At 40.2% G+C, this 13803-nt stretch overlaps 1 protein-coding gene across 1 annotated transcript in view; it reads right to left on the reverse strand.

Moving 5' to 3' along the window:
• Positions 1–13803, reverse strand: part of LOC120226986 (WD repeat-containing protein 64-like) — a 109466-nt gene that overhangs the window by 65923 nt on the left and 29740 nt on the right. The window contains exon 8 of the mRNA XM_039225148.1: positions 9451–9530. Coding sequence (XP_039081079.1) covers positions 9451–9530 — 80 coding nt within the window. The remainder of the gene's footprint in view (positions 1–9450; positions 9531–13803) is intronic.

Genomic DNA, 13803 nt, shown 5'->3' on the forward strand with positions numbered 1-13803 from the left:
ATACATTACATCCCCAGAACTTACTCATTTTATAACTGGAGATTTGTACTCTTGTGTAAAATGCAAATTTTATATGTTCAATATAACTAAAATAATAAAATATTTTTAATATATATGTCCACCATTTTTTTTTTGCATTTATGGAAGAGCACAGTCTCACACCTTCATAATTATCATTTCGGCTGCTACATCATAATTTCTTAACATTTCTATCAATAAATGTTCCTGCTAATTCTAGTGTTTCACTTTATTCAGCAACTTATGTATTATTTCTTTTTTTGGACATATATATTGAGGATAAATGCCCATATGTTTAGGTTGCTTTCCAAGATGGTGGTACCAAATTCCAAGGCCATCAACTATGTATGATTATACTAGTTTCATCAAACTCAGGTCCGCAAATGGATTTTATCAGGATTTTAAAATATTTGCTATTTTAATGTCTAAAATGACACTCTGTTTTTATTTAATTTACATGATGGTTGATGCTGCTGAGTATTTTCTCCCATGGATATCTGCTAATTGTAGCTCCTCCTGTGGATTATGTGATCATATCCTTTATCCATGGTCTATTAGAATCTTGATGATATTAAAAATTAAAATTTAGTAAAATTTTATTATCATGTATATACACATATGGGTACACAGCTAGACTACATTTCCCAGACTCCCTAGCAGTTAGGTGTGGTCAGATTGCTGGCTTTTAGCCAGTGAACTAAGAGAACTGATTTCAGATTTAACATGACTACTAAGAGAAATACATTTCCATTTTGCTTGAGTCATTATATATTTTGGGATTTATTTGTTATGGCATCATTTGATCTATGCAGAGTTGTATTCTAATTATTTTTTTAAAAAAGTAACCATGAGGGGTGTCTGGGTGGCTTAGTCGGTTAAGTATCCAACTTTCACCTAGGTCATGATCTCACGGTTCGTGGGTTTGAGCCCAACGTCGGGCTCTGTGCTGACTGCCAGTTCAGAGCCTGGAGCCTGTTTCAGTCTGTGACTCCCTCTCTCTCTGACCCTCCCCTGCTCACGCTGTCTCTCACTCTCTCCTAGAAATAAATAAAAATATAAAAAAAATAAAAATAATAAAAAAGTAACCATGTATAATAGTTTACAAAATACAGAATATTTTTATTTTATTAAGTTTATTTATTTTGTGTTTGTGTGAGAGAGAGAGGAGAGAGAGAGAGAGAGAGAGAGAGAATGCGGGAGGGGCAAAGAGAAACAGAGACAGAGAATCCCCAGCAGGCTCTGTGCTGAGAGTGCAGAGCCCAGTGCAGGGCTCGAACTCATGAACTGCACATCATGGCCTGAGCCGAAATGAAGAGTTGGACCCTTAACCAACTGAGCCACCCAGGTGCCCTCAAAATACAGAATATTTTAAAGATATTGGATACTCTATTTCACAAATAATTAAAAGTCATTCTGAGTCATAAAATCATCAACTTCAAGTTGGGACCCTAGAGTACAAAAGAAACTAACTCCTACGGATTAGGTAATGTTTAATTAAATGATTTAGTTACTTTACTTTAATGATTTAAATGTGATTTGTCCACAATCAGAAATGGTATCAGAAAATGGTATCACATTAGGAATATTACGGCACATTCGTGAGCATCTTGTTTATTACTAAGGACCTTCAGGGAACTAGAAAAATAAGATTGTATGAAAGCATTATAACCTAAGTTATAATTTATAAATAACCTAAGTTATATAAGTTACAACTTATGTATTAAAAAATCTAGAATTCAAAGTGGCCATGTTAGCTAATCAGGTAGCATATATTTGGTGACCTACAGGATGAATTTGCTGATATATTTTGGACTTTTTTTGGAAATATACTTATCCACACTGAAAGAGCCAGTTGGTTATGGAGGAGAATGAGGTGACTTACCAGTTGGATATTCATAGGCCAGGGAAATGGGGTAGACACAAATGGTTTCATAATTCTATGATTAGTTTGTTGGGCTCCATTAAAAAAAAGTAACATAGTATTTTCTTTCTCACCTTTGAGTATTCTAATCCATTCTCCAAATCTTAGCATAGCTTTATCTCCAAGAATATTTCAGAATGTCTTTATATTCTTTAAAACCAAATGCTCCTGTGTATGTGCCCCCTGCCCCAGCATTTTTTGTAACTGATTATTCACTTTTCTCTACCATCCATTTGAGGGCAGAACTTTTTCTTTTTTATTATAGTATCTCAAGTGTATAATTGACAGTGGGAGTTCAAATATTTATTGAACAACTTCCACAACTTCAACCTCAGGATGCTGAATACTGGCTCAGAAGTTTAACTACCAAGTGGCACAGAGCAGGAAAACACGTATCCAAACAAAAATAAATCTTGATCGAATGTTCGCCTGACTCCTTCCATTCCAGAAGTCCTTGGGTCCTGGAGTCTTAGTAGAAACAGGCTGAAAAATCTCAAGGCACAGCTGACTCTTACTTTCTGTTTCTAAGGCAACTGGTATGGATTGAATTGCGTTTCCCCAGAGTTCTTGTGGTGAAGTCTTGACCCTTGGTGTGATGGTATTTGGAAATGGGGTCTTGGGAGATAATTAGGTTAAAATGAAGTTTTGAGAGTTGGGCCCTTAAGGGTGGGATTACTGTCCTTATAAGAAGAGAAAGCTCACTCGCATGCTCACAGGATATAGGGAGGAAACAGTCATGTGCTGGCCAGCAAGACAGCTCTCATTAGACACTGACCATGCTGACACTTTGATCTTGGACTTCCAACCTCTAAAACTGAGAAAATAAATTTCTGTTGTTTAAACCATCGGCCTATAGTATTTTGTGATGGTAGCCTAAGCTGAGCAAGACAGTAACCAAGATATTTTAAGTGGGTAAGGGGGACATTTTCTTAAAGATTAAAACTTCCATGTTACTCTTATTAACAAGAAGAAAAGTATCCCGAGAAATTACTGCATGCTTGGCATTTTGTTAGATGTTGAAGGTACAAAAACTTCTAGATACTGACCCTACTGAAAGTCTTCTTTTTCAGAAGACCAAGACTTATACCTTCTCGAACTTAGTTCCAACATTTCCTCCCTAAAGCTGCCCTTGATCACTGTCCCCAGCCTCAGATGGAGTTAGGACTTCTTCTTCCCCATTCTTAGGCTGTTTTCATCTGGTTTCATTTATAGCACAAGCCCTATTTAGTTATAGATTTTTTGCACAAATACCTGTTTACCCATTATCTGGTAAGCCTTATATTTCTCATCTACAGCCGAGTTTGACAAAATAGTAAGTGCTTACTACACATTTGTTAAGTGAATGAGTTGGCTAGTAGAGTCAGTCAGGGAGTGCTTAAAAAATACATATGTGGGGAAAGTCTACCTTGATTTGAAACCTGGCTCTATCACTCATTAGCCTTATGGCTTTAAGTAAGTGACTTTACTATGTTTGGGTTTTCTCATCTGTATATATATCAGGGATGACTGGAACTTATGCCATAACCTTATTGTGATATTAAATGGGGTCATACATGGATAATCTGAACAGTTCCTGGAATATGAGTGGACTATTCTTACTACTCTAAGTTGCTGCCAGGTGCAACATAGTTTATATAAAATGGGAGAGAGAGAGAGAAGAATGCACACACAGCTATATGAAACATGCCCTGTTCTTGAGAGTTTATAACCTAGTAGAAGCACTAAGGCAAGCATTAAAGATCTAGAGGTAAAATCAAGCATTCATAGAAAACATTTCAAATCCGAAGGTAGGATTTTCAACTATAAGCAATATATTATGGTTCATAAAGGGTTAATTCCTTGTTCCTTTATTTTCCATTTATTTTAGTTTCTCTCTTCCTTTTTTTTCTCACAGTGATTTAGATAAGGCCACATATAAAGATAGGATTTTCTTTCCTTTAGCAAGTTCTTATTTCAGCTGGTGAGTCAGTGGTTCCAAATGCCTCACTCTTGATGAGATGGGCTGGCTCAGTGCAGAGAGAAAAGTAAGAGAAGAAGAGACCGTGTCAGCCGATTGCTGTGGCCCAGGGCTTAGAACGAGGGGCTGGCAGCAAAGAGAACTCACTGGAGCTCAGGTCTCCCAGCTGACTGGTTGATGATGAATTGAGGCAAACCATTGTCTTTTCTGGGGCCTAGATTATCTGCAAAATTTTGATCTCCCAAGATCCCTTCCCATTCTAAAGGTTTATGATTGTGTGCTGTGGAGGGAGGGATTACTACAGTGAGAGTAGAGGGCAATCCGGAATTTGTAAAGGTAATGAGAAAAATTCCACATTATCAGCTACATGATTCATACTGAATAACCCCTATAATGCAGTTTCTTGTTTGCATTTGCTTTTCACGGCAAGTATGTTTAGAACCTGAGCCTCGGGCCCATAGGTAGTTGGGCTTTACCACTCTCTGGAGGATGAAGCCAGGCTACCCTCAGAAGAAAATCTGTGAATTGTATGCTACAGAAGAAGGATACAATAAAAGATTACAACTTGAGAAGTGTGGCAAATGAAGAGCTTTGTCCAGTGTGCATTATGAAGGAAACCCAGTCTTACAGAGGCTTCCCATTGTCTGCTGCCAGAGTCTTCCAGTTCAGTGTGTTTTTTGTTGATAGTAATGGAATCCTTACATGGTCTGTGGGGTGGCTATTTGGAGCCAGAGTGATCAGAAAGGGACATGATGCCAAACTCTAAATGCCTACCGTGCTTAATCTGTCTTGTAATTGTTACAATCATTAATCTGTAGACTCACATTCCATGCTGTATTATAGCTGTGTATTAACACGTCTTATTTGTACTATTAAATTTAGAATTCTAGAAGGTTAAAATACAGTCTGATCTCTATGACATATAATGCCTAGTCTGTAGCAACTACACAAGAAATGTTTGTTGAATGAATATTAACAAGTCCATTAGAGCCCCCAAGTTATCTTGGATGGCAGAGAATTGCTTTTATATACTAGACTTTGCAAAGTAGGAGTTTAGCTCTTAAAATGCCAAGAGAGACAGATATCAGCTCTAAAAAAATTCTTCGCGGTCACTACAACAATGCTCATAAAGTCTGCAATTTTTTTTTGTTTTGTTTTGTTTTGCTTTTGTAAATACCTTGTCCTGGTTTGGCTTTCTTTATCTCCCAGCGAGAGCTTCTATTTTTTCAAGCTCATCAAATGTCCCTGCATATTTCACACATTCGACTATGCCCAGCAAAGCTTCTTTCATAGTATATTTTGAGTCATCAGCTGGTACATACAGTACATTTAGCAATGTGCTTGGCTGAGTCACTAATCAACAAGAGTATTCTCCTGAGGAAAACGTGTTTTTAGTTGTTGAGGAATTGCATTTTCTACTAATAGAAGCTCTGAAACTGTGACAATTTAATAAATCTTGCATGGTGAAAAGTATTAGTTGCCTGTCAGTCACACTGCTAGATGTTTTGGTTTTGTAAGAGAGCTAGAAAACCTATAATTAATAAGATTTCCAAGTTGTAGCTGAGCATCTTATAATATAAGGACCACCGAGGTTAATGAAAGTCAGATACCTTAATCCATAAACACTGAAGTGGATTGAGTCCCAGAACTTTACCAAACACATGTTTAGTTTAGTTTTTCCCAGAAATTATTAAAACACTGATTACAAAATATATGAAGGCTGGTCAATTCCTACATTTTGAATTCTTTTGTGTGAGAACAAAGGGCTGTTCAAAAGGGTTGGTTAAGACGGATGTGAAAGCTTGTCTTTTAGAAGCATCAGAATTTAGAAATCAGAGCTCACTATAGCTGTGCCATTTTGCTTTCTCATAGGGTTTCCTGAGGAGGGTCTGAGTTGAAGTAGGATAGAGGACACAGTATTTTCACCAAACTCAAGAAACGCCATGCTGGGGACAGTGTCCACTGCGGTTCTACTCTCTCTCAGGACCACTGTGCTCTTGCTCTCATCCCTGGAGCATCCCCGCCTCCTTCTGATGAGTGGTCAGGGTTATTTCCCTCGCAAGGAATAAGCCAAGAAAGTCCCTGGATCAGCAAAGGGCAATGGGGGTCAAGAAATTGTGATCCAAGCACACCACTTCTTTTTTTGAAAACATGTAGTCTTAGTATTTATTCCCTTATGTGTTCTAGACTTCAGCGCGACGCTCTTTAAAGGATAACCTCAGGGCACCTGGGTGGCTCAGTCGGTTAAGTATCTGATTCTTGGTTTCAGTTCAGGTCAGAATCTCACTGATCGTGAGTTTGAACCCCATGCAGGGCTCTGTGCTCACAGCGCAGAGCCTGTGTGTGATTCTCTCTCTTCCTCTTTCTCTGCCCCTCCCCTGCTCACACTATATTTGTCTCTTCCAAAATAAAAAATAAATTAAAAAAAAAAAGATAACCTCAGTTAGCACAGTTTAAAGGCTTGGATCCCTGTTTGTTCTGAGAATCATCACCACCAAGCATCAGGAAACTCGCTCCCTGTGCAAGCCAGGACTCTCACATGCTATGTAGACTCCTAATCCATATGCTTTGCTTTCTTGATGTCTTTGCTTGAAATTTAGAAGTCTGTGGCCCATTAATGCCTCAGTTTTCTGAGTACATGAAGCTCTGATTATATATTGGGTAACTGGGTTCCTAATTCTCCAAAGGACATTTTAATTTAACTCCCTATGAACAGAGTTTCTTTAAACTATAGAATCAGGGTATTTTAAGCTCAAGGGGATCTTGGAATCAATGTGGTCCAACTTCCTCAGTTTACCAGGTAAGGAAAGTGAGCAACAGGAGAGATTACGTGACTGTTGAAAATTACACAGTTGGTTAGTGTCCAGGCTATTTTTAAAACCAACTCTTCTAACATCTAATGTATTATTTTTACTTGTTTTGCTCTTCAATACACTACTATATAATTCTTTAAAAATAACATTCGAACCAGAAACTAGTTTTAAGTAAGTGTTGTGGAAGGCCCAAAGCGGAGCACGAATTGCAGTAAGAACTTCAAATATAAACATGAAAAAACTTTAGCTTTATGTCCTCAGAGGAGACTGTCTAGGTGTGCATAGAGAGTGTGACTATCTTCACACAATTGACCCTTGAACAACACAGGTTTGAACTGTGTACGTCTACCTATACATGGATTTTTCTTTTCATAAATACACTGTAGAATTGTAAATGTATTTTTTCTTCTTTATGGCTTTCTTAATAACATTTTCTTCTCTCTAGCTTACTTTATTGTAAGAATACAGTATATAATACACAGAACATACAAAATACATATTAATCAACTATGGGCTATTAGTAGCTACCTTTTGTGGGAGTCAAGAGTTACACACAGATTTTCTACTGCAGGGGGTCTAGAAATACATTGTTGAAGGGTGGACTATACTTAGCAATATTGTACTTCAGGGCTGAGGCAGGATACTTTTTTTTTTTTAATTTTTAATGTTTATTTATTTTTGAGAGAGAGAGACAGAATGTGACTGGGGAAGCAGTAGAGAGAGAGAATCCAAAGCAGGTTCCTGGCTCCAAGCTGTCAGCACAGAGCCTGATATGGGGCTCGAACCCACAAATTGCAAGATCATGACCTGAGCTGAAGTCAGATACTCAACTGTGGGAGCCACCCAGATGCCCTGAGGCAGGATACGCTTGATAGAAAAACAAAGGTGTGTGTGTGTTGGGCGAGGAATTTGAAGGAGCCAGTAGCATTACTCACTGAACATTCTTGCTCTTTTAATAAGTATTTTTGCCCTAAGAATTTACCAAATGGTACATTTGTTGATCTTTTAGATGATAGAGCTTTCCTCTTAAAAAAACTCGTTTGCTCTTTCCCTTTATAAAGTTCAGATCTTCAGTATGGGCCAGTTTCCTGCTGTTTGTTTGCATTTCTGTTTTGTTCATTTACATCTATCAAGTCTATGTGACCTTTCTGTAGGTGACTCCGATCTCCCTGAGGTGCCCCAGGAGCTCTTCCCACATGGAAGGCAGCCTGGGGCCCCCACATCCCGTACATCTAACCAGGTCTTTTTTCATCACCAAAAAGAACATCCTCTTTGGTGTCTAATCATATGTGACATTTAAGTCCAAGCTTGAGATCTGCTTGCTCTCCTTCCCAGGTAAGCACCCTCTTCCTGATCTCTGCTAACAATACAGATGTTGCTCCTCTATTTCTCCTACTTTACGAACTTGGAGCTGGTTGATCCTTCTTGTTAATCCAAGTCATTCTCCCTTCAGGTTTTAGGACTAGTTTCTTTCCTGTGCCTCTGGGATTGGCTCTCTCTTTTCTTTTTCTATTGCACCTACAATAATTCAGACCCTCACCACCTCACTCATGACTTCTGGGACAGCCTCCTAACTGGAACGTCCAAGGTCATTTGCCAAAATGACTGCCTACATGTTGTAGACGGATTGAATTAATATTTATTGAAAAGCGACTATGTGCCAGGCATACATTATCTCAGTTAATCTTAACCACCACCATTTGAAGTATGTGGGGTTTTGCTGTTGTTAGTATTATTACTGGCAGATTTGTATTGAGCATTTATTATGTGCTAAGTACTTTATTTGAATTTGAATTCTTATAATCATCTTGGGAGTAGGTATCATCTTACTTATTATCAGTCTTATTTTTGAGTAGATGGAAGCTTAAAGGAATGAAATAAACTGCCCAAGGCCACACAGCTTGCTGGAAAAATAACCAGGATTTGCAACCAAAAGGTCTGGCTCCAGAGCTCAGTCTCAAAGCCATGCTCCTGCACCCCAGGATTATAATAGATGATGAGTCTGAGGCTCAAGGAACCTTTTCATCCTCCACCTTTCCCTTCAAGCTTCTTATAACATCATCTTTCCCTTACTCTCCACAGATGATCTTGTATCCTATATTCCACATTACTCAACCCTTAAATGCTAGTGTGTTTCAAGACTTGCTCCTTGGCCTCTTCTCTGCTAACTCTAAAACACTGGCCCTTGTTGGGATGAGCACTGGGTGTTATATGGAAACCAACTTGACAATAAACTATAAAAATATAAATAATAAAATAAAAAACACTGGCCATGGATCCCATTTTTGGTCATGGATCCCACTGAAGATTTGATAAAACTTGGAACTATCTTTCCAGAAAAATGCACATAGACCCACAAGTGTCATTAGCCTTCAGGGACCTCCCAAACTCCTTTAAAGCCCATATGGGGGCCCAGTCAAGGAACTCATGCTCTCACCTGATGACATAACTTCTAGAGAGATTAAAGATCTGAAGGGAAAATATAAATAAAGCAATAAAAATTATAGTAAATACAGGAGAGTGTATATCTCATATTCTGGTGCTGGGGAAGAACTTTCTAAGTGTGCCATCAAATCCAGAAGGCCCAAAGGAAAAGTCTGACAGATTTATGTGAATTCTTTAATTCTCTAAAAGGTTTTCCTAGGAGTAAAATTCTGTAGCTTTATGAAGACCACTATGTTAATCAAGGAGAATGCTGTTTGCCAAGCAGAAAATCTGTACAATATGAACGATGCCCTTACCTCCGGTGACAATCACGTTGGCCTTTGTACAGTAACAAAACGTGTTGGCTCCTCTTGGCATGGAGAACTCCCTGACAGGCCTGGGAAACACAAATGAGATGTCAAGCTTCTTTATAAAGCTTATACATAGGTTATGTCAGTAGGCTCATTTCTAAGCTGGGTGCAAATTGATTTATGCACAGAAAATATTATAAGTAATGATGACAGCCTCACTGGCCCACAGAATCCACTCATTCCATAATGTGGTGGTATTAACACGGCGCTTTGTATCCTTTCCGCTTAACAATAAATCCAGTCTTCCACCCTGGGAACTGTACTTATGCTCTTGGGAAGGACGGGCAGAGATTGATCTTTCTTAATCCAGAAAGGGTGCTGGGCAGCTGACTGAGTCTGTTTGGTACAACAATGCCAGGAATGCCCTTGGACACGTCCTCCCACACCCACATTCCACCTGCTGTCAAGTCTGCTGATTTTACCTCTAAAACATACGGAAATCTGACCACTCCTTCCTGTTCTCATGACAGTGCTCAGGTCCAAGTCTCCGTCCCCCCTGACCAGACCTTCCACAATAAACTGCTTACTTCTCAGCCTCCACCACGTCCATTCTTCTGTCCACATTCCCACCTCAAGTTCTGCTGTCATGTTACAGTCAGGGTGACCCGTAAAACCTGAATCAGAGCACAGGACTTCTGTCCAGGGTCTTCCTGAAGTTCCAAGAGGAGGCAAGCTCCTTCACCTGGCCCACCTGGCCCTGAGTGGCCCAGGTCACTTTTCCAGGCTTCTCCATGGCTTCCCTTCCCCCTCATGCTGTGGGCCAGCCATGTTCCTCTAGCCACCCTCCCTCTGGCCGCACTGAGCTCGCTCACTCCCTCCATTAAGAGATTCTGTACAGGCCAAAGAGGCGCTTGCCTTGAGATCCCACCCTCTTTCACACCCAACCTCTTGTGAGCATCAGCTCAGAAGCTACTTTTTCAGAAAAGCCTTGCCTCGACTCCACCTCCCGTCCCCACCAACTAAACAATACCTTTTGTGTTATTTTCTCTCCTCGTGCCATATGATTTTCCCTATAGCATATAGAATCTATCATATCATTTTAATATATAGGTTTTGAGTGTTAATTTAGTATCTGTGAGTAGTACTGTGCTGTACTTAAAAGAGCCTGGGCTTCAGCGAAAATGTGTGGGCTTAAATCCTGGCTTCATCACTGTGCCTCCTCATTTACTGTTGTTTTTTTTTGTTGTTGTTGTTGTTTTTTGTAGAGCAAGAGACAGTGAGCACGAGTGGAAGGGGGCGCACAGGGAGAGAGAGAGAATCCCAAGCAGGCTCCACCAGGCTCAGTGCAGGCCCATGCGGGGCTCCATCCTACAAACCACGAGGTCATGACCTGAGTCGAAATCAAGAGTCAGATGCTCAACAAATTCAGCCACCCAGGCGCCCTGTGCCTCCTCATTTATTAGATAGGATAATAATAATAACAATGCTGATCTCAGATACTAGCAATAGTTGAAAGCTGTTAGTGCATCGGACCAGATGGGGTGAAGGAAGAGCCGTGTTTATGTGAAGAGGGATCACTGGTAGGAGCCCTGGGTCAGGAAGCAATGAGGCACTGAAGGGGGGGTGAGGGGGAAGGGGGAGAGGGGGGAGGGAGCAGGTGGCCCTCGTCTCCTCTTGCCTTATATGCATGTGTATTCTTTCCTTACCATTTTTCTTAAACACAAATGGCAGCGTATATTATTCTGTTCCTCACCTTTTCACTTTATTTTATATCTCTAAGATCTTTCCAAATCCACACATAAAATACTCCCTCCCCCACAGTTTATGACAAGAAGCCTCAATGTGGTCACAGAAATCTAAAGTCAGAATGTAGAATTTTGAAAAGGTTGAAATGTCCCAGATAAAAGTAGAAAGTTCTGGCCGGTGACTCATTTCGAGTTTTGCCGATGACACGCTTGGTAACTGTAGCTGATTGACTGAGCGAGCAAAGCTTCGTGGGGTTACAAATCAGGAACCGCATCACTCTCTTCTACACTCGTCTCCAAACACAGTCTCTTACTGTGTCGCTTTGTACCAACAGCCTGTGTTCGCACAGCTTCTCCTAAAATATCTACTGTGTCTCACGGGACATTTCTCACAGGCTCACCACACAGAAGGGGGTCAGTGTAAATGCAGCCCCTCCCCATTGTCCTGGGTCCCTGCGGCCAGAGAGGAATGTGTCCATTAGGCACAGAAAGCACATCGCCTCAAGCTCGTGGCACTTTCAGGGTCCTACAGAAACGCTCTAATTGTTCCTCATCAGAAGGAAAAGAATGGGGGCACCTGAGTGGCTCAGTCAGTTGAGCTTCGGACTTTGGCTCAGATCATGACCCACCAATTTGCGGGTTCAAGCCCCACGTCTTCAGAGTTTCAGATCCTCTGCCCCCCCACCCTCAAAAATGAATAAACACTTAAAAGAAAAGAAGGAAAGTATGTAGGTTTAGAGTCAGGAGAAATATTTTAATTTTTTCTCACATCAGAAGAAAATAAGATTTTTAGAAACCATTTTGAAAACCTATTGACTTTTTTTTCTAAAACAGGAAAAATACATTATAATTTAAAGTTATATAGTATTCAAAGTATTATGGTGGGAGGGACCCATTAAGGGAAGACTCCCTGGGCCACAAGTCATAATGTGGCCCAGCCTGTGGCCTCCAGAATTCTCCATGGGGAAGCAGGTAGCGGTCATCATGTGCATGCTTCCCCACTTTCTTTTGGCTCTTCTAGGGTCTCCCAGAGTGGTTCCTACTGGAGATTTCTGCACGTGGCTTGGGGTAAGGGCTCTCTCTCTCTCCAATCTCCACTCTTTACTTGGAGAAGGCAGATAAAACACCTCAACACTTGCAATGAGTCGCACAGATGTGTTCCTTGGCTCCTCTTTTCAGTTATTTTTAGAATTGCTAATTGTCCCTTGTTTGGTGTGGATGGAGGGTGGCAGAAGGGCCATGGGACTGGTCTGACTACCCTGTAGTAATTCTGAGGATGTTTCAGTATATTTCTCTTGAGAATGGGACTTTAGCTGAAATCCCTGGGCAGCAGAAAAAGAACTATTTAATACTAACCCTGTTAGGTGATCACGAAGAAAAAAATCTATCAATCATTTTCTTTAATTTCACAGTATGTGAAATGGGACTTATACTTTGCATTTAAAAACTTAAAAAAAAATACCAGCCTAGTCGAATTATACTCTTTATTTTTGGGGGCCACATAATTAAATGGATTATAAATGAATGAACTGCATCTTTAAATATTTTAGCTAGGAAAGCTATAATTGATGTCAACTTGGGAAAAAATTCAAAACAAAAAAGAACTGCTTTTCACAGATATTTTATATACATATTCAACTGCATATTTTTGAACAGATTGCTTTTTAAATTCTGTTTCTAGGTGTATCTTACTCTAACTCTAACTTAACAGAGTGTTCTAAGAAATCAAACACTTTGTGAGAAATCTATTATGATAATATCTGCTAATATTTCTTTATTTTAAATGTTTATTTATTTATTTTGAAAGAGAGAAAGAGGAAGTATGAGCCAGGAATGGGTAGAGAGAGGGGGAGAGAGAGAATCCCAAGCTGACTCCACAAGCACAGCCTGACCTGGGGCTTGAACTCACAAACTGTGAGATCATGACCCAAGCTGAAATCAAGAGTCAGACGCTTAACCATCTGAGCCACCCAGGTGCCCCCAATATCTGTTAATATTTCTACAACATTTCACACTTAAAGAGTGAAGAGTGTTCTACTTATACCTTATAATGCAGGGGAACATTTGGTTTGGTGTTTGTACTTGAGTCAAGGTCTTCCACACCATGTTCCCACCTCATGGATGAGATGGCAGGTGGGTGGGAGAGGGGGTTTCCCACTTGGGCAGGGTGCCTCAGTGAACCTTCTTCTGTAAACACCGCCCACAACAAGATGGCACCAAGCTCAGTCTCATGTACAAGGCAGGGCCACATGGTCCATTCCATAGAAAAGAAAATGTAGCCACCATGGCACTTTGAGCATAGAAGGCTCCCAAAAAATATTTGTTGGAGTATCCTTAAGATACGGACACCTGACTGACAATACTCCTTCCCAGAGTCACAGAGAATAGAAATGCGTCGATTCTGGCAAGTTATCTCTGAAGTTTTCCTTGGTACTCTTGAGACAATAGCACCTCTGAAAAGAAAACGTTTTCTAACAATTTCGTTAAATAAGTAAAAATAAAAGCCCACTCTACTCTCAAAAGGCTCTGACTGAATGATGGCGTCCGTTGCCTCAGCTTCCTTGATATGGTCACATAGATCCAAGCCTGGGAGGGAAGAGGTCAGTGATGGAAG

This window comes from Hyaena hyaena, unplaced genomic scaffold (assembly GCF_003009895.1).
Source record: "Hyaena hyaena isolate Hyena2069 unplaced genomic scaffold, ASM300989v1 scaffold_1925, whole genome shotgun sequence".
Lineage (NCBI taxonomy): Eukaryota > Metazoa > Chordata > Mammalia > Carnivora > Hyaenidae > Hyaena > Hyaena hyaena.